We start from the raw sequence: 19942 nt of genomic DNA on the forward strand, positions 1-19942 counted from the left end.
TTTCTTAACATCTCTGGGCTTTACTTATCTGTAAAATGAGGATAATGATAGTACCCACTTCACAGATTTTGATAATTATGTAAAAGCACTTTGAAAACGTAAAAGGCTGTATAATGCTAGCTATTATTATTCTTACTACAATTGTACTTGCCCAGGAGAGAGAGAGAGAGAGGTTGCAGCTGGGATATTTAGAAAATGTCATTCTCACCTTAATTTCTCATTTAAGGATATTTCAGAATTTGAGCTCCAAAATGGATTTGAATTCCAAAATAGAAAGAGAGGAGACCTGGTGTATGAGTTTTTAAAGCTTACTGTACTGTTTTTTCACCTGGGCTTTCTTTTTCTTTTTCTTTTTTTTTTTAATTTTCACCCAGATATTATAGCCATTATAACATTTAATATAAATGTGAGAGTTTCAATATGCTCAATTCAAAAAGACAAAAACTTCAATTTCTTGCCCTTTCAGGCTCCATTTTCAGAAAAAGATACATGGCTTGCCAGAGAGCTTCTTCCCTGTAACGGGAATATTCCTTTATTTTAAAAATTGTCTTTCCTTACTCACTGTCCTTAAAGGGAAAATGTTTGTGTTATCAAAGGAAATTCTAAACCAAATGAAATGTGATATTAGAAATGCATTCAGTTTCAAAAAATGCAGTGGTAAAAAATGATGCATATTTTTGTTTTAGATGAGGAAAACTCATCTTGTTTTAGAAGGATCATATACTTGGGCAACTTAGTTGAGAACCTTAGCTTGCAATCTCAGGAGGTATTATTTGCCAGCTTCTTAATATCTGTTACAAACCCCACCAGGCCAGTCTGTACCTTTGTAGAGTTTATTCTGAAAGCAGTATCCTGTCTATAGCCTGCTGAGGTAAATGCTGTAATGGTCACTAAATAAAGGAAGATAAAGGGTAAAAGAATAATAAGGAATGGATTTGAAAAGTTGCAGCCATTTACTATTAATGATGCTTTTATTTCTTTTGAAAATAATGAGGAAATAGTAGTAATACAAAACATGTAGAAGAGGGAATTTTCTGATTATTGCCTTAACCAAGATAAAAATCTTATCTTCATGTGTGAACAGGCAGAGAATGATAATGGTAAGAAGAAAAAAGGGTGATGGTGCTTATGTTCATTTTAGACCTAAAGCTAATTGTGTTGTTATCTGGAATAGATTTAACTAGTATGCAGAGGGGATTTGCTGTGGATACTAAAAGCTTTTCCGTTTTACTTGCCACATGGAGAATATTGTTAACCGTTAATTTTCTGATTATACAACCACAATTTCCTTCAGTAAATTCTGGGTTTTTAATTTTGGTTAAGTAGATTATAAATAGATTTCAGAGGGTGTCCATACATTTTCTTTTAAAATATTTTACATTGTTTTACTTTGTATTTCTATTACTTTTTATTTAATGAATTTAAAAACTCTTCTGCCAGACTGCCAAAGGACTCCCAAGACACAAAAACATTTAAGAACTCTTGATTTAACATTAGCACATTCTGTCATCTATAAGTTTGCATTATTTCATTAAATTCATTTCTTATTCTTTCCACAGAATGTAAAATCCAAGGACTTGAAACAAAGCTTTCTACTCACAACACCAGAAGGACTTCTGAAAGAAATTGCCCTAGGACTCCCAACAGATTCTAATTTGTTCAAAGCATCATGTGTTGAAATTAAAAAAAAAAATTTTTTTAAGACAACCAACCTACCTTTGTGCTGTTATCCAAGCCACCATGTTTGTAGCTCATTGAGCTCTAGACTCAGAGAGAGAGTCGAGAACCTGAAAATGAGGCCATGGACTGGCTCCTGGCGTTGGATTATGCTCATTCTCTTTGCTTGGGGGACATTGTTGTTTTATATAGGTGGACACTTGGTACGGGACAATGATCATCCTGATCACTCTAGCCGAGAACTTTCCAAGATACTGGCAAAGCTTGAACGCTTAAAACAACAGAATGAAGACTTGAGGCGGATGGCAGAGTCTCTCAGGTAGGTTTCTGTAAATGGTTAGGAAGAAGGAAAGAAATGTGATAGAATTTTCAGGTACAATAGGTAGTTCTTGGAAAATATTTTTCTCTCATACTTGGCAAAAATTAAAATGTTACTTGATTTGGCTACTATTTTGGCAATGATGATTTTTGTGTATGCTTCCTATATAAAACATGTATAATAAAATTTATTTTGATTTTTAAAAAAAACATGTGAAAGTTCAGCATAAATGTCCATATTAGAATAAACAACTTAATGAAGAAGGGGACTGTGGGGTATGCAGTTGAATGGACAGCTCACTGAGCTGATCTATCAGGATATATATTTTGGAGCGACACTAGTTGGAAAAAAAACTAGGCTCAGAATTGAATAAGAAAAGAACCCAGTGGGGTGGATTGCATTTAGATTATTGTACAGTCCTTTTAATTTCCCCCAAGCTTCTTCCTGAAACAAAGGTCAGTCTTTTTACTAATAATATTCTTCTGTTTTACCTCACCTCTGACACATGGTTTCTGACATTGAGAAAGTTATTTAACTTCCTCTGCTCCTGCCCCCAAAAGAAAAGTTACTTAACTTCCTAGTTTCCCATTTCAACTTTTTAAGATTTAGATGTGTTACAGAACAGATGCCGATTTTTAATGGTAGAAGGAGATTCCTTATTAGTATTTCCCTACAGATACAGAATCACAGGTCTTGTCAAATTTGAAAAACAAAAGAATCCTCAAATTGTTCCACTGATACTGTAGTTTGTGTTTATTGGAATACCACAATCTCAGAAAAGGTGAAAATGCAGGTTACTTAAAAGGTGATAACGGAGAGTTGTGCAGTGTTTGAGAATAGCCAACAATAGAATTAAAAAAAAAATCTCTCAGCTGTCCCAAATTATTGAATATTTTTGAGGTAGAATCACTAAAAAATCAGTAATAAAAAAATTTATTAAAACTTAATATGTGTCAGTTTCTGTAGGAAGTGCTGGTGATATAAAGAAAGACAAAAGACAGGCTCTGACTTCAAAGAACCCACATTCTAATGGGGGAATATACCTCATAAACAGAAGCTGAAACATTGGGGTATAGGGAGAAGATATAGGAGCATGATGAAGTCCTGTGGATAGGGTGGGAAAGAATGAGGTGATTGCCCTGCACAGTCTTTCAATGGAGAATGTGGGAGGAGCTCTCTGATGTCTACCGTGCCCTCTAGTCAGAGAGACTGCAAAGTCCAGGGACAGGGGGTCACCCAGAAGGAATGAATTTCAGAGGTGATATCATCTTGTAGGATAATGAATTTCTGGAAATTAAGCAGTCTAGGAGAGAATCTGGGTTGGAAATTAAATAGTTTCCAAACCATCTACTTTATTTTTTCCCTAGGAAGAACAGTTTACATTTGAAGTCAACAAAAGTGAGACTAACACAACAGACTCACTCCAGTGGATAGTGAAATAGAAAGAGTTCTGAGTGTGGAGACAGATCACTGAGGTTTGAATCTTGGCTCTGCTGCTTAGTGCCTCTGTGACCTTAGGCATATTATTCTTCCTGTGCTTCATTTTTTTTTTATCTGAAAAAATGAGGGGATTGGGCTAGATGTTCTTTAAGGATTCTTCCCAACTCTATATCTCTGATCCTATGAATGGAATCCAGTTATTATTTAGAATGCTCAAATGAGGTCAAATTTGAGTCAGCTTGTGTCAAATCTCATTGGGAAATGAATTGGCTAGAAGAGAATTTTTCCAGAGAACATTAGTTGCTTAAAAATTAAGCAAAGACAAACCATGTCTGTGACATCAAAAGGATTGCTTATATTGCATAAGTTTGTTTATGGAATTTCTAAGTGTAAAAAGCCTCATTAGGAGAAATTGCTATCTACAACTATTGATATGGTTGAAATGATGCTTAGCAAATTATACGCAAAAACTCTTAGTATAGTTCCACTTGGGGAATGGGTCAAGGAGAAAGAAGAGAAATACTGATGTGTCTGAAAATCTTTGCAATAAACTGAGCAACTAAATTATTTTGCATTGCATGTAAAGAAAGCAACAGATGTAGTTAAAGATGTTGGTTTGCTTGAATCTATATATTATGTTGTTAAAACTAGAGGTGAGGAAGAATTGTTACTTTGTGAACTTGTTGATCACATTGCTACATCAAAAGAAATTTTTTGTCATACTTGGCAAGTTTAAAAAAATGAAAATAAAAATTTGCGGCTGACTGATGGAAGTCAATCATTATAAGGACAAAATACAGTTATACATAATAATTTCCATAGAATAATAGTGAGGACTTAACATTTTTCAAGTTATTACAAGGTTAATTAACTTTATTTAAAAAATCCTTTTGAAAGGAAAGTTCTTTGCAAAATTGTATGATGATATGGGTTTTAAAAATAAAATAGCTTTCTTATGCCAAATGTAACAAATCAAGTTGTTGCCAAAGTATTTGGATTGTGTTTGTACTAGAAGAGAATTTAAAGTTTTTTCTTATTTGTGATAAGAAATATGAAGTATATTTATTTACAACAAGAATTTTCTCTTGAATCTTAGAGAGATAGTAGATATTTTTGGGGAAAAAAACCCCATGCAATGTCTTAAAATTCATTCTTTGAAATCAAAGCACAAAATGATCTAGATATTTCTAACATGAATGGATAAGGAAAACATTTGCCATAAATAAATATGAGACGACTTGGTTTGTTACATTTTTACATGAATAGTTAATTCATTTGAAACTGAAAATCTTATCTTTTTTGGGAATGAATGAAGCCTTTCCTTATTTCTTAAAGAAAACAATTTTGTTACTATTAGTAATGCTTATTTGTATGAAATGGGGTTTTATGTCATAGATATTACAAAGATAATATTCTCTAAAGTACTGATTTATTAATGTGGGATAAATTGAAACTACCCATTAAAATAATTGGAATGAGAGCTCTCTGAGTTTGAGGAGTTTATAAATGAGGAGGAGACTTTCTAGACTTTTTTATCCAAATGGAAAATACTAAAGGTTATTTTTTACAGCAATGTAGAGGTGTAGGAATAGGATGCTATGGATTTGCAAAGCTGCATCCATATTGGAGTAATGTTATGGCAGTTCCCCAGATTATTATTGTGTGGTTGACTGCAGATATAATTTTGTACAGAAAAAATGTCATCTCTGAGAACTTCATTTCTGGGGTCAGGGTGTTCCTGGATTATTAGTGGGGAGCATAGTGTTATCTAATGCCTCTGCTTCCAAATATATGCTTTAGGATCTTTGAAGGTATAAACAGATTTGGGAAGAATGCAAGTATGAAGTTGTAAATGTTTTCAAATTTATTCAAGGATAGCTAACAAGGGAACATGAAGAGTTTTACCTAGAAGTGCCATGGGGCTTTTTGGACCCAGATAGACACTTAGCTATGAAGTTTTTCGGGGGGGAAAAATGAAACATTTTTGACTGGTTTTGTGACTAAAGGCAAAAGAAAGAAACAGTTAACACAGGATATTAACTAGTTGATATGGGTATGAATTTTCCCAGGTAGTTTAGAAGTGTCAGGAGGATGGCTTTTAGATTCCTCAAGCGAAAAAGGCCCTTGGAGGAAAACAGTTAATTCTCATTACTTCCCTTTAGGATTCTACTGTTTTGTTTTGTGTTTTTTTTTCTTTTGATTTTACTCATAAAACCAGCCAGAGTTGGGATAAAGGGTTAGTTATTCAAGAGCATCTAAACCCATCCCCAATACTCCTTTACCCATTCCCCCTGCCTTCCCATACACATTGTGTAAGAGTGTGAAGGGTAAAGGGGTGGTAGTGTAGCTATAGAGAGAACAAATTAGTGAGTTGGTCTTAAGGTGTTATATTGTGTTGGGTTTCTTCAAATCTTTTTTTCTTGTCTGGTGAATTTCATGAATTCTTGAATTTGGGGACTTTTGCTCTTAATACTCACAAATATTCCACTTGCTTGATCAAAAATGCAGACATTTTTCTTACTTATAACTTTTTATAATTACAACTTTTAAAATCATTCCATTCTCTCTAAGCTTCTCTCCTCTTAAATCTATTTTTAGCACTTAACAAAATCTTCAGTCCCTCTACCCTCTACCCTCCCAGACTTTTCTCAGATTTTTGCTTCTTTTCCAGACTCATCTTTATAGTTAACCATTCAACTCTCCACTATCATCTGCTGTTGAATCCCTCATCCCATGTCCTTTTCTTTATCAAACCTAGCCCTAGATTACTTCTACCTTTTTCTTCCTCTTTGCCTAGAGACATTGTAAAAGAATTCTTAACAAACATGCCGACACTATGATACCCAACTTCAACAAGGTTCTCAATGCAGCAAGATAGTAATTTTATTCTTCCTTAGTTGAATCTCTATTTTACTCTCCACATAAGCTTACAAATCTTTCCTCTTCAAGCTCCTACTGCTTACTCTTTCCTTACTCTATAAGCTGATAACCTCAAAAAATTAAGGACATTTCACTATATGTGAATCTTCTCTTTACTTTAAAATCTCTTGACAACTCCTATCCTATCCTCCTTTCTACTACTCTCTGCTAATTAAATGACCCTTCTTCATACGACTAGCACTCTTACATGTTTTTCACACACACACAAACATAAAATACACATTTGTATGTGACTAGATTAAGAATTAAGTCATTTTTCCCGCTTTGGTTAGGATTTTTGTGTATTGGGAGTTTACTTATTCAAGTCTCCCTTACACCTTCCTCCTCCCTTCCCCTTATCCTGTTCCTTTATAGAATCTGAAATAGCATTTCACATGTAGAATCCCAAGGGGAAGTAGGGGGATCTATATACATCTGTTTCAGGCCCTTAATTCTCACATGAGAAAATTAAAATCTGTTTTCTTGGCATTCCTCCTAAACTTCCTGGGAAAATTAATTCACATTTCAACTGGTTAGTATCTGGTGTTAACTGTTTGTTTTGCTTTCACTCAAAATCAGGCTAACTAGCCCTTTAACCTAACCCTTCTTTTTTTTCTTCATTACATTTCCCCCTCAGTCAGTCCCTCCCTCCCTCTAATCTTCAGTGTCTTCCTTTATACTGGTTCTCAAATATTAACCTTCAAAGATAACCAAGTTTTTCCCCTTCTTATAAACCTTTACTAGATCCCACCATCTCTTTAGGTTTTACTCCCTTTATTAGTCAGACTTCTAGAAAAAGCTATGTTAATTTTCCCTCCTCTCATTTAATCCTCAAACCTTTGCATTGTTTGACTTTCTACCTCATTCAGCTGAAACTGCTTTCTTAAAAACAAATCTCTTAATTACAAAGTCAAGTGCTATTAGTCTTTATCCTTTTTAATCTTTCTGCCACTTTTGCAGTATTGACCATCTTCTCCTCCTGATTATTCTTTCTTCTCTGGGATTTCATGATACTAGTATCCTCTTGGTTACTCTTTTATAGGCTATAAATCTCTGTTGATGGCCGATAATCTATGTTGTGCCCTATAAGTATGGGTATTCCCTAAGGTTTATGTCCTGGGCCTTTTTTTTTTTTTCTGTTTAGTGTCTCTTTTGATGACTATCTGCTCCCATGATTTTAATTACCACCTTTTTATAGATGATGACTAAATCTACGTAAATAATTCTTTATGTTTCCCCCATAGCTTTCTTTAGGTGGACATCACTGGTTGCTTGTTACACATTTCCATTTGAGTGTTCCTTTGATATAAGGAATCCAATACATATAAAACATAGCTCATTACCTTATTCCAAAATTTCCTTTTCCAAACTTTCTATTTCTGTTGAACTCATTGCTGTACTCTCAATCTCCCAGTTGCATAACCTTCATATTATCCTTATTCCTCAAGGTCACTCACCTCAAAGATCTAGTTGTTTGCCAAATCTTGATGTTTATAACTTCCTAACATCTTTAACATTTGTCCATGCAAAACGTATAACTTTGAAAACACTGTGCTTAAGCAATCTGATGAAATTTGGATTTTTAAATTTTGATTTACCAAGGTAAAGTGTTGGAAAGGTATTTTAGATTAAGGTTTTAGGTTGATATTGCCACTTGAAAGAAGAAAGACTTTTTATTTGGCAATGTGCTTGAATTCTCTTGTATTTAAAAAATCATAAAAAAATCTTCCTGATGATATATTAGCCCACTATGCTTTACCAAAATTGAGACACTGCAGAGGAAATAGTTCATAATTTACAATGTTTTCTGTTCTGTTTTCATTATAGGAATATACTCCTTATTAGAGAGAGTTTGTAGCGTGGACTAAAATATTATTAGAAAACATGAAGGACATGAAGATAGTTATTTTAGAAAGGAGAAGATTTAGGTTTGAGGGTCTAGGATGAGGACTGTCATTGTATTCAATATGTAGTTTTATTATTCCGAAAAAGAAACAAACGTTGATAGGGCAAGGGAGCAAAACTAGAATTCAGATGAAAGATCAAGAAAGAGACAACATTAGGATTGACGTAGACAATACCATTGAACAACTTTTTGGAGGATTGAGTAGCAAGGAGAAGGGGAGTTGTCAAGACCCATGATTTCATGGATTTAGGGAATTCCCACTGTGGCAATTCACTCTACTGACAAAGATTAGCAACTGTCATTAAACTTTGAAGAGTTTTTGGGGACATAGAGGTTAATTGACTTGTCTCAAGTGATACTTAGCCAATATGTAACAGAGGTGTGAATCCAATTTTTCATCAAACAGAACTTCTCAGAAATCGGCTGTTTTGAAGAGGGTAGTAGTAGATAAATGAATTCTGTAGAAATTTTCAAATACCAGATGACTATTTACTTGTTGGGTTTATTTCCAGTAGATACTTTTTTTTTTCAAGTGTTCAGATGAATGGAGGTCTAAGTTTCCTTTCATTTCCAGAATTCTTGATAACCAGTTAGGTTTATTCAATTTAATCCAAAATCAATAAGTATTTATTGTACCCTAACATCCTATATAGGATGGTTGTGAGGTACTAGTGTGGTGTAAAGGACTTTGAATACCTTAAAATGTCAACTAATATAATTAATAAAGAAAAGCAAATTGTGATAGGTCACATAAGTAATATTTTTGGTGTTGACTATGTAATGTCAGATATAGTGACCCCAATAAGTAGGAACTAGTTAAATATTTACAATTTTAGATTTATAATAACCAGAGAGAAATGAATGACTAAAGCTATGGCCTCTAGTGTAAGGTGTTAAGAGCATTATCAAGAAATGTTCTTTAAGCTGAACTCCCTCATTTATTTTCAGAATGATGAAGAGTTAGAGTTCTAACTTCCTGTGTCACAATGATAATCCTATGATGATGATGATGATGATGATGATGATGATGATGATTTGCTGAGCTGATTTTGCCTCTTGTTAGTCTAAGCCTTTGAACAGTTGTTCAGTTTGCTTCTAGTCTTCATAGAGTGAATGTTAACTGACTTTCCTGATTTTCAGTAATCTGCTTTCTGTTCTATGGAGGAAATCATGTCTTTAATATGAGTTCTTCTTTCCTTAAAAAGATCCTTTGTGCATTATGAATTTAAATCTATTTTAGCATATTTCAGTCTATTAAGAAAATAAAACTTCAGCCCCTAGATTCAGATACCTTATATGGGAAATGGATGCCAAAAAATTTATAAAGGTGTTATGCGGTTAAAATTTGTAACCCCATCTGCTAATAATATAGATTACAATTTCTTAACCTAGGGTTTCTTTTGTAATCCTCTATATTTTATGCATTTGTGAAAACATTTTGACAAGGTTATAGATTTTGAAGACTGACAAAGGAGTTTATGTCACAAAAAAAGGTTAAGAACCTCTGGAATAGATGATAGTGAAAATGATCTCTGATGGTGTATATTAAATTTATACTTTTAGGAAATTACATTTTAACATACTATATTATCTTAAAATTTTCCTGTCACATGTCCCCTACAATTTTCCTCTTGGGGTTAGGATGCTCTGTCAGATGTGGAAACAAGGTTTCACATTAGAAAAGCTTGATGTTCAGAATGACTTCATATGAATAATGTTTATCATATTTCTTCCTTTTTTTAAATGGGTCAGGGAGAGAAAGAATTTGGAACTGAAAATAAAAAATAAAATAGGAAATAGAAAAGGTCGAAAGCCAGAGGAAAGAGGTAGAAACATGGCTACTATTCATACTGATTTTGTGACTTTTCCCTGAACCATAATTCTGCTAACATTTTTTGTACTTATTTTACCCTGTGTTTTCTGGTAGTTAACAAGAATAAGCCAAAGTGCAAAGATGACTTCAAGTAATGGTAGAACTAGGTTAGAATACTAATCATTCTGTATTCATTCAGTACATTTCTTTGAGATAAATTGAAATGTAAAAAAATGTCTGAAGGCTTGAAGCACTATTTTTTTTTTTGTTCAGGATGTTAATTTTAAAAGCAATTAATCAAGACTTTTTATGACAGATTTGCTATTTTTATTGACATTGTACAAATTTAGGAAAATAATTTTAAAATTATATTTTTCTGAGGAAAACGTGAAAGTTTTGAATGGAATCAAATGTTAGGGCTTTTTTTTCTTCCTTTTTTATTGGCAGAGTAGACTTTTTGATTCTATTTTTTTTGCAGTTACTGTGTTTGCTATTTTACTTTATTAACTGCATTGTCTTTGGAAAAGATGGTAATCATATAATTACTGGATTAATTGTACCTGCCTGTATCAGAACATTTCTTTATTGGCATTTTAAAAAATCCATTTATTTCCATTGAACTCTAATCACTCTAATTGTAACACTGACTTTTACGACTGAAAAAATCAGAATTTTAACCATCATTCTTTCTGCAAACTCCTTATTGTTAAAGACTATGTCTTAAATTTCTTTTGAAATGTAGCACTTAGCAAAGTGTTAAGCCCTTGATTATTCAGTAGATGATTGTTTTACTTGAGGGATGTTTCAATTAAGGTGAAGTGAGTATATAGTATTGATAACTAATCTTGCTTTAATTCTCTTAAAATACTTTGTCCAAGATTACATATATAATAAGGAGAAGAGCTAGAATTTGAACCCTGTTCATAATAGTAACTGAAATTTAGTAGCATGAGCAATACTTAGCAAGTTAGCAGCAGAAAGAAGCATATAATCTATTGATATTCTATCTTTTTTTTTCAGGTGACTCCCATCTTCAATATTTTTTATCTTGCATATCCTATCCATTATGTTTTAGCAGAGATTATAAAGCTATTTTTGATGACATTCAGTCATTAATATGTGCAATAGCAAATTCCAAGTGTTCTATATGGAATTAAAATAAATAATATTGTTTCCTACTTTTCTGAAAAGATTGAGCCTTCAGCTTTCTTTCCACTTTGATACCTTGTAGCTTTTTATCCAACCTCTCCTCTTTCCCTCCTATAGTCCATGAAGAAGTGATGTCTTTCTTTTCAAGGTTAATGCCTTTATTTATGCTCTCATTCTTACTCCCTGCCTTGGCTCATCTGGGATCTTCTCCATCAATCATTTCTTCTTTCTCTATTTTTTTTCTTTATTTTTCCCCTTCCAATTGAAAACTTCTTTTTGGCTTATAACCATGGTCATCTAACCCTTCTTATCCTAATTAAGACAAAAAGAAAACCCAAACCCATTGCCTTCATCCTTCTTTACCCCCTCAAGTAGCTATCGCATCCCTTTCCCCTTCGTTTTAGAATTACCTTTTTAAGAGGGAGTTGTCCTCATTTCCTTACCATTTACATTTTTCTTAAGGTTTCACAGCTTGGTTTCTCCTGTACCTCTCTGCTTATGCTATTACTCAATGTTTCTAAGCTATTCCCAGACAATATCATATAAATAAATGATAATAGCTTACATATAAAAATATTTATATATTATATGTACATATATATACTATAATAGTAAATGATGCTGTTAACCCAGTCTCCTAGTTTCTAAATCTAGTTCTTATTTGCTCAATTTACTTTATTTTAAAACCTCTGTGATGTATTCGATCATCTTTTTTCTACTTAAAAGTCACCCCTCCTTGGGCTTCTGTAACACTTACTCCTCTGGTTATTCTACTTAACTGAGTGATTTTTGCCTCTTTTTTGCCTTATTTTTTTTTAAGACAGAGAGTTTAATGGAGATTGGGTGGTGAAAAAGTTATGGTCATTTGTTGTTATTTGTTTGTCACCTCAAACTCTTTGTGACTCCATTTGGGGTTTTCTTGGCAAGAATAATGGAGTAATTTGTCATTTCTTTCTCCAGCTCATTTCACAGGTGAGAAAACTGAGGCAAATAGGATTAATTGACTTGCCCGGGGTCACACAGCTAGTGTCTGAGATCATATTTGAACTCAGGAATATGAGTCTTCCTGACTTCAGACTCTGCACTCTAGCCACTATGCCACCTAGGTCCTCTTATGTCTGTTTAAATATAGGTTGGCTCTTCTAATTACCCAGCCCTTCTTAGCTTTCTCTTATGATTCCATGCCTTTGACTTTAATCTCATGAATTTGTATCTTTTCTTTTGACTTTTGCACTGAGCTCCCAATCTGTATTTTCATGGGATCACAAGAATCTCAGATTTGGGAATGACTTCAAAGGTCAGGGAAAGGGGTGCATGTGTAGAAGGGTCATAATCATTGATGTTTTTATTCTTTTTGTGCCTTTTTTAAAGGATTTTTTTTGAGGATGATGTATGTGTGGATATAAGTAAAATGTATAAATTAGCTCCCATATTTATTCTCAAATGTTAGCTTGCATCTGTTAAGTGTAGTATTTAACATGTTATGGTGGAAATGGGATGTTGAAAATCAATACACTTTAGGCAAATCTCTTTTGCAAGTTATATTTTGGCTCAGTTTTTCTAGAGGATTATTTAGAGTAAGAATGAGGATTTTTAATTGAATACAGGTTTATATGTTTTTTAAAAAGAATGCAAAATAAGATGTTAGAGTTAAATTTTTTTTTATTGGTTTTAGTTTGTTGTTCCTATTGTTAAAGCTAATAAAACCACACAGCAAGATCATTTTTCATATGTATGTTTAGGTAAATGTAGTTGCATTTCAATTGCTCTGTGATATGGATTGGTATATATTCATCTGTTCTCCTATGCTCCAATCCTGCATTACAACCTATCTCTTGCATGTATTGAATTGAATATTCTTTAAATATCTCAAACTCATCATGTTCAAAACATTTCATTATTGATTACCCCCAAAGCCTCTCTTCTTTCTAACTTCCCTCTCATTGTCGAGGATATGATCATCCTCCCAATAAGCTAGGCTTAGATTCTTCACTTTTTACTCTAACTTCCTCATAATCATTCACTTGTCATATCTTGTAATTTCTATCTTTGTATCCCACCTTGTATGTCATCTTCTCTTCACTTACATCTAGTATAGAATGGAGTCTCTTCACTTACATCTAGTATAGAATGGAGTCTCTGCTCCATTCTGTCCTCTGTACAGTTGCCAGAGTGATTTTTCTATAGCACAGGAACCTTTCTCCTCCCCCAATGCTTAGTAAACTCCAATGATTCCCTTTTTTCTTTAGGATCAAATACCAAGACTGGCGTTTAAAGCCATTCACAACTTGTCCCCTTCCTCTTTTTCTGGTCTTGCTCTTTACTCCCATTGACAGTGCATCTACCACTGGCCAACTGTTATTCTTCACACAAACACTCCATCTTCTAACTTAATACCTTCATTCATACTGGACATATCTGCCATGACAACAATGGCATTCTTCACCTTTGACCTTTAGCTTGTCTAACTTTCATCAAGACTCATAACAAATCCTAATTTTTACAGCCAGACTTTATTTGGGACATCCCTCATTACTATTCCCTTCACCTCCTATGCTATTGCCTTCCCCTCTATTCTGAATATACATTCCATGTGTACCTTGGTATTTTCATATTTCATATTTCATTATTCTTCATTAGAATGTGAACTCCTAGAGCCGAGGGATAGTTTTGTAAAAATTATTTTTTTTAATAGCATTCTTTAAAAATTTTTGAGTTCCAAATTCTCTCCCTCCCTTTTATTCCTCCCCCATCACTGAGAAGGCAAACAATATGATACCGATTATATATATGAAGTCATGCAAAACATATTTTTGTATTAACGATTTAGGGTCTGAGTTTGCTTTTCTTTGTATCCCCAGTCTTTAGCACAGTTTCTGCCACATAGTAACTGCTTCATACTTGTCTATTGACTATCTTATGCTATATAGAAATTATTAATATACATTTAGGATTTTGCTACTTTGTACTGCTGAGTTGACTTCCTTTGTGGAATGTGTTATGGTGACTCTCCCTTGTGTTGTGCTGATTCTTCGTTGTGACTACAAAGTGGCAAAGGGAAATATTTCTTTACCTCCAATATATGCAAATCTAAGTAATACTACCAAAAGGAAGTCATGACTTCTTCCTTGAAGGAGCTTATAATGTCTTTTCTTCTATATGTGTATGAAAAGAAAGTATAGACTAACATTGTCATTGGTATTTGATATTCACTGTCATGTTAAATTGTCCTCATGATTTTTATTATGGACTGGACTTGTGATTTCTTTGGAATAAGGAACACTAAGCATAGAAACTGTTAGTTGAGATTAGTACTTGCTAAACTATTCTTAATGCAGGGACTCCCCCCCCCCCTTTTTTTTTTCTGTAACCTTTAGCTTTCCACAGTGCTTGCCCCAGAGTAGAGTATCTTGGTGACACAAGGGACAGAGAGCTGAGCCTGGAGTCAGGAAGACTTAAATTCATATCTGGCCTTTGATACTCATTAGCTGTGTCAAATCAGCCCCATAGGATCATAATACCATCTACCTCACAGGATTGTTGTGAGGATCAGATGTTTAGCAAAGAGCTTATATATAGTAGGTGATTAATAAATGCTTGTAAACCTTTAAGTGCTTAATAAATGCTTTCTGAAATACTAATTTCTAACTGAGAGATTAAATGACTTGGGTCACCAAGCCATATATCTCAGTGGGTCATAAACCTCTCAATCTGAGTCAAGTGCTCTCCTAAAGATATCCTCAACTGGCAAAGTACTGGAAACCAAACAGTCAACTGTTCTCAGGAATGATAAAGGTTAGGAGAGAAAGAATAATTATGTTGGTGAGATAAAGCAAATGCTTTCTTCCTCATAAAATTAAAATCATACTTAAGATGTATCCCAGCTATATGAATGTAAATAAACCTTTTCTAAGAGTAAAAAACCCATAATGGTTTATATACTGTTCCTGCTCCAGATGGAGCACATTGGAGCTTCTTGGCAGCTTGTAAAAAATCCTTGCAGGAGGTTTTCCTCTCAGTATGAATTTTCTCCCTCTGTTTGCCTTCTAAGCATGCCCTTTCTGGGTCTTTGCACTAGGACAGAGCTGGCTTTTGAATATATGGACTTATCCAGAATAGGTAGAAGAGATTACAGCTACCTTCTTTGTGTACAGGTTAAGACTTAATGATCCTTTATCCCTTAGAAGTACTTTTTTGGGGTATAGAATATTTCTATGTCACTCAACCAGCCCTCCCAAAATGTAGCTTGAACTCAGCACATAATTTTTTCTAACTCAGTTTTCTAACTTGATTTCTGGCAAAAGGATCACTTCTTTCACTACCATTTCCAATCTAGCATATTTTTAAAAACACATGTCGTCCTAACATTATCATAAAATCGCAGGTTTGGGACCAGAAGGAAGTTCCTGCCCTTGTTGGCAACTAGGGGTTGCCACAATGCACAGAGGCCTGGGCCTGGAGTCAGGAAGATCTGACTTCAAATGTGACCTCAGACATCTCATTGCCTTAGTTTCCTCAACTGTAAAATGGGGATAATACCAGCCCTTATCTTGAGGGGACGATGTGAGGATCAAATGAGATAATGCCTTTCTCGACTTCATATATAACAATGTCTGTGCTAGTGTCTGGCACATAGTAGGTGCTACGTGAATATTTAATCACTTTTCTTTCCATTCCTTTTTCTGTTCTTCCCCTTTTCTCTCTTCTCCTTGTATTTTATAGACAACTTAAAGAGTTCATGTTTTGTCCAAAGTCATACAAGTACTAAATGGTAAAACTGACTAGAAATTGCAGTCAAAGTAGAATTTTCCTATAGTGAAATCTGGTGCTTTGGGAAGTTGTGACTTTATATATTCTTTTAAGCAGAGGATTAAAGACTATTAATTGGAGTTATAGAGAGGATTCCTGTTTAGGTATTTGACCATGAGATCATAATATGGAATAGAGCACTGGAATTTGAGGTAGAATGGTCTGGATTTGAACTCAGCTATAGCAGAGTAGGAACTGTTTTGTATCCTAAATCTATAGCCTCATGCTAGCCATGTGGAAGTAAATATCTGTTGTGCAAAAGTCGGAAATTAGAAATTACAATCAAGATATCCACACATTGGAACAATTTTTTATGGTGTACTAATAACAGATACCTTCTAGCTGTGTGACCTTGGCAAAGTCACTAAACCTTTATATACCTAGGAGACATCTAGGTGGTTTAGTGGATAGTGAGCTGGGCAGAAATCAGAAAGACCTTAATTCAGGTTTGATATTAGATACTTCCTAGCCTTGTGTGCTTGGGTAAGTCCCTGAACCTCTGACTGCTTGATAAAAGGGTCTACTGGATCCACTGTAGAAGGAAATGGCAAACTATACCAGGAGCCTTGCCAGTAAAACCACATGAATAGCTATGGTTCATGGAATCACTAAGAATTGTACAACTACAATAAGAGAAGCTTCTGATTCCAAATTCAAGCCCATGCCCACTGGAATACAGTCACTAGTCATTTATGCACAGAAATAATTTGAGGTGCAGAATTAAAGTTAGCACCAGATATGTAATAGTTTTGTGACTAAAATTCAGTACACCTGAATAATACCCTATGACTTCATATTCTTATTGAGACTTGTTGACTTACCTTTCTTTCATGGGTCAAAGCACCTATTCTGAGACTTAACATTGTGATTTTTATGATCCAGTAATGAAATTTTCTCTGTGATTATTAGTACTCCATAAAGACTTCTGCTGAAACTGTCTCCCCTAATTCTATTGCGAAGGACTTTTAGATATAATATTATTTCCACAGGAACACAGCTCATATCACCATAATATTCAGCACTGTGCCAGTATATAAGATACATATGCACTATAAATTTATAACTAACTGTAGGCCCTAATAAAACTGTAATAAATGCTTAATATCCTCTAGGCAGTCTCAGACTATATTAAATTTCTTTAGATTGCTGGTCATAAGTCACCAAGAAGAGAAAAGAAACCTTGAATCAAATTAAATACATACGACCTATACATTTTCACCAGTTTCACTGATTTATCTGTCTTTAGAAGCTATCTGCTATGTTCATCCCCAGGTTTAGCTTAGCTATTGAGGAACTCAATATCTTGCAGAGGAAATGGATGTTTCATAAGGCTTGACTCTACCATTTATGGTATGTGATGGGAGGAGATAAAGCCATAGACGTAAATACCTGAGGAACCAGAGGCTAGAGACTTGTCAGTACAAATTCAGTGTCAGAATAACTAGAGATCAGCCAGTGTCTTCAGGGAAGTAAGAAAAAAGCTTCTCTATTACAAATAAGAGAATTCAATCTTATGGAGCCATCACCCTGGAGAAAGATTTAGGTGAGATCAGAGTCCAGGTGCAAAATCAGAGATAAGCATCGAATAGACTTACAGCTTGTTATCAAAGGCCAGGGGATACTTAATTTTATAATATCATATGCTGCAATTTGCTCAGAGGTACTATTTATCTTTGGAATCATAAATCATAGAATATTTGAAGCCCTCTACCACAACCCATCTCTGAACAATAAATCTCTTTATACCATACCTAAGGAGGAGTCAGATAGCCTTTGCTTGAAGACATCCAGTAAGGAGGAAATATATTGACTCCTGAGGCAGCCACTTTGGAAAGCTCTAGTATTTAGTGTCATAACTGCTTTAGTTGGAGATTAAAACAAAAAAAACCCCAACCCTTACCTTGCATTTTAGAATTAATGCTCTGTATTGGTTTTAAGGTAAAGATTAGTAAGGGTGAGACAATGAGGGTTAAATGACTTGTCCAGGGTTAACAAAGCTAGGAAGTGTCTGAGGCTAGAGTTGAACCCAGGACCTTCTGTCCCCAGTCCTGGCTCTCAATCCATTAACCCATTAGCTGCCCTGTAATGAGCAAGTTTTAAATGGACTCTATAATATCAGTCCTCAAAACCCTTTTTTGCAATTTTTTTTGTTGCTCTCTTTTATTATTTATTCTCCCTTATTTTTGTATCATCTTCAACACTTAGTCATTTCATGGTATGCTTTTTGGCGTTTATTGATATGATGATTTCTAAATGTAAAGCAATTTTCAAAGGTATTATTTTCTTTCTCCAGCTAGATTATTAGGTGAGCAAAGACTGGTATTCTATTTCTTTGTTACTTTGCACCTATAGTATGTAGCACTGTATTACTATGTAAAGTAGTTGTTTAATAAATGTGACACATCTTTTGGAGAGAAAAACAGCATCATTCTTATTTTATAGGCAATCACAGAAATATTAAGGAATATTTAACATTTAGAACTTTAGGAAGCAAATCACTTTATAGGAGCATAGAAACTTAGAGGTGTTCAAATTCAACTGATACCTGAATAGACGTTCTCTTTTCATTATCCCTGACAAATGAACATCCAGTCTTTAATTGGTGACCTGTCATAATAGGTAGTGCTCTTACTTTCTGAGATAGTTAATTCAACTAGTAGATAAGTTAGTAGCATTTTGTTAAGCACCCATTCTGTGTTAGGTACTATATTAGACACTGGGCATATAAAGATAAAGAAGTAGTTGTTGCCCTCAAAGAGCTTGAATTCTATTGGGGGAGAAAATACAGTATGTACAAAACAAATACAAAGGTATATTTTGAGAGTTAGGTGGCTCTTAGGAAGACCCAGTTTTTTTTTTTTAAACTAATCTTAAATATCCAAGTCTAAAAAATGTTCCCTCATATTGAGTTGAAATTTACCTCTTAGCAACTTAACACCCATTGCTTTCAGTTTTATTCTTTATTGTTTTTGTTGTCATTCTGTTGTTCAGTTGTGTCTGAGTCTTTGTGATGTCATGGATCATAATGTGCCAGTACTCATGGATTTTCTTGGCAAAATATAGAGGAATAGTGGCCATTTCTTTCTCCAGTGGATTAAGGCAAGTAGAGGCTAAGTGAGTTGCCCAGGGTCATATAATAAGTGTTTGAGACAAGATTTGAAATCAGGTCTTCTGCAGGTCTAATGGTCTATCACTGAGCCATCTATCTACTTACCTCTCCTCTGGTTGTTACAAAGAATAAATATACCGCCCCTTTTACATTACTGCCTTTCAGTATTGAAATAAAAAACCTTTTCACTTTTCCATATTGATTGTGTATGTATTATGCATGCATATGTGTGTGTATATATTCATTATGTCTATATACATTCATTATATCTACATACATATTAAGGCATTACATATTATCTCTATTAATTAGACAATTAATTTTCTTAATGCACTTAGGATAATTCAAGGTTCTAGATAGTTTCAGTAATATGTGGTTGCCTCTTGTAACTGGACAGAAATACTCTGTAATTTGTTTAAAGTAAAGCAATATTTTGCCCAATTCTGTGCCAAGAAAAATTATAACTTAAAATTAATGAATTTTTAAAAATAGATTAAGTAGTCAGAATATCTGAATAATAGAAAAAGAATACTTAACTTTTGTCTCAGGAAGAGGAAGTTGAATATGTCATAAACAAAATCCCAGAGGAGGATAAAATCTCTGATAGAGTTAAAAATAATTCTGCAAGTTCAGAGGGCAATTCATTACAATATTATATACATTGTTTTCAAAAACAGAGAAAAAGAAATTCTACTAAACTCTTTCTGTGAGACAGCTGTGGTCCTAATACCAAAAACAAAGGAAGAAAATTATAGACTAGTATCTTTAATGTCTACAGTGCAAAAATATTCAATAAAACTT

General features: G+C 34.0%; 1 protein-coding gene across 29 annotated transcripts in view; it reads left to right on the forward strand.

Annotated features, from left to right (window-relative positions):
* Window positions 1-19942, forward strand: part of FUT8 (fucosyltransferase 8) — a 461812-nt gene that overhangs the window by 208821 nt on the left and 233049 nt on the right. For 28 of the 29 annotated variants that reach the window (XM_056810912.1, XM_007473055.3, XM_056810923.1 and 25 more), the window contains one exon: window positions 1560-1996. In XM_056810912.1, the coding sequence (XP_056666890.1) occupies window positions 1794-1996 (203 nt within the window). In that variant the 5' untranslated portion in view covers window positions 1560-1793. Of the gene's footprint in view, window positions 1-1559; window positions 1997-2205; window positions 3472-19942 lie in introns of those variants that run through there. The other variant, XM_056810926.1, reaches the window with a different exon arrangement.

This window comes from Monodelphis domestica, chromosome 1 (genome assembly GCF_027887165.1).
Source record: "Monodelphis domestica isolate mMonDom1 chromosome 1, mMonDom1.pri, whole genome shotgun sequence".
Taxonomy (NCBI): domain Eukaryota; kingdom Metazoa; phylum Chordata; class Mammalia; order Didelphimorphia; family Didelphidae; genus Monodelphis; species Monodelphis domestica.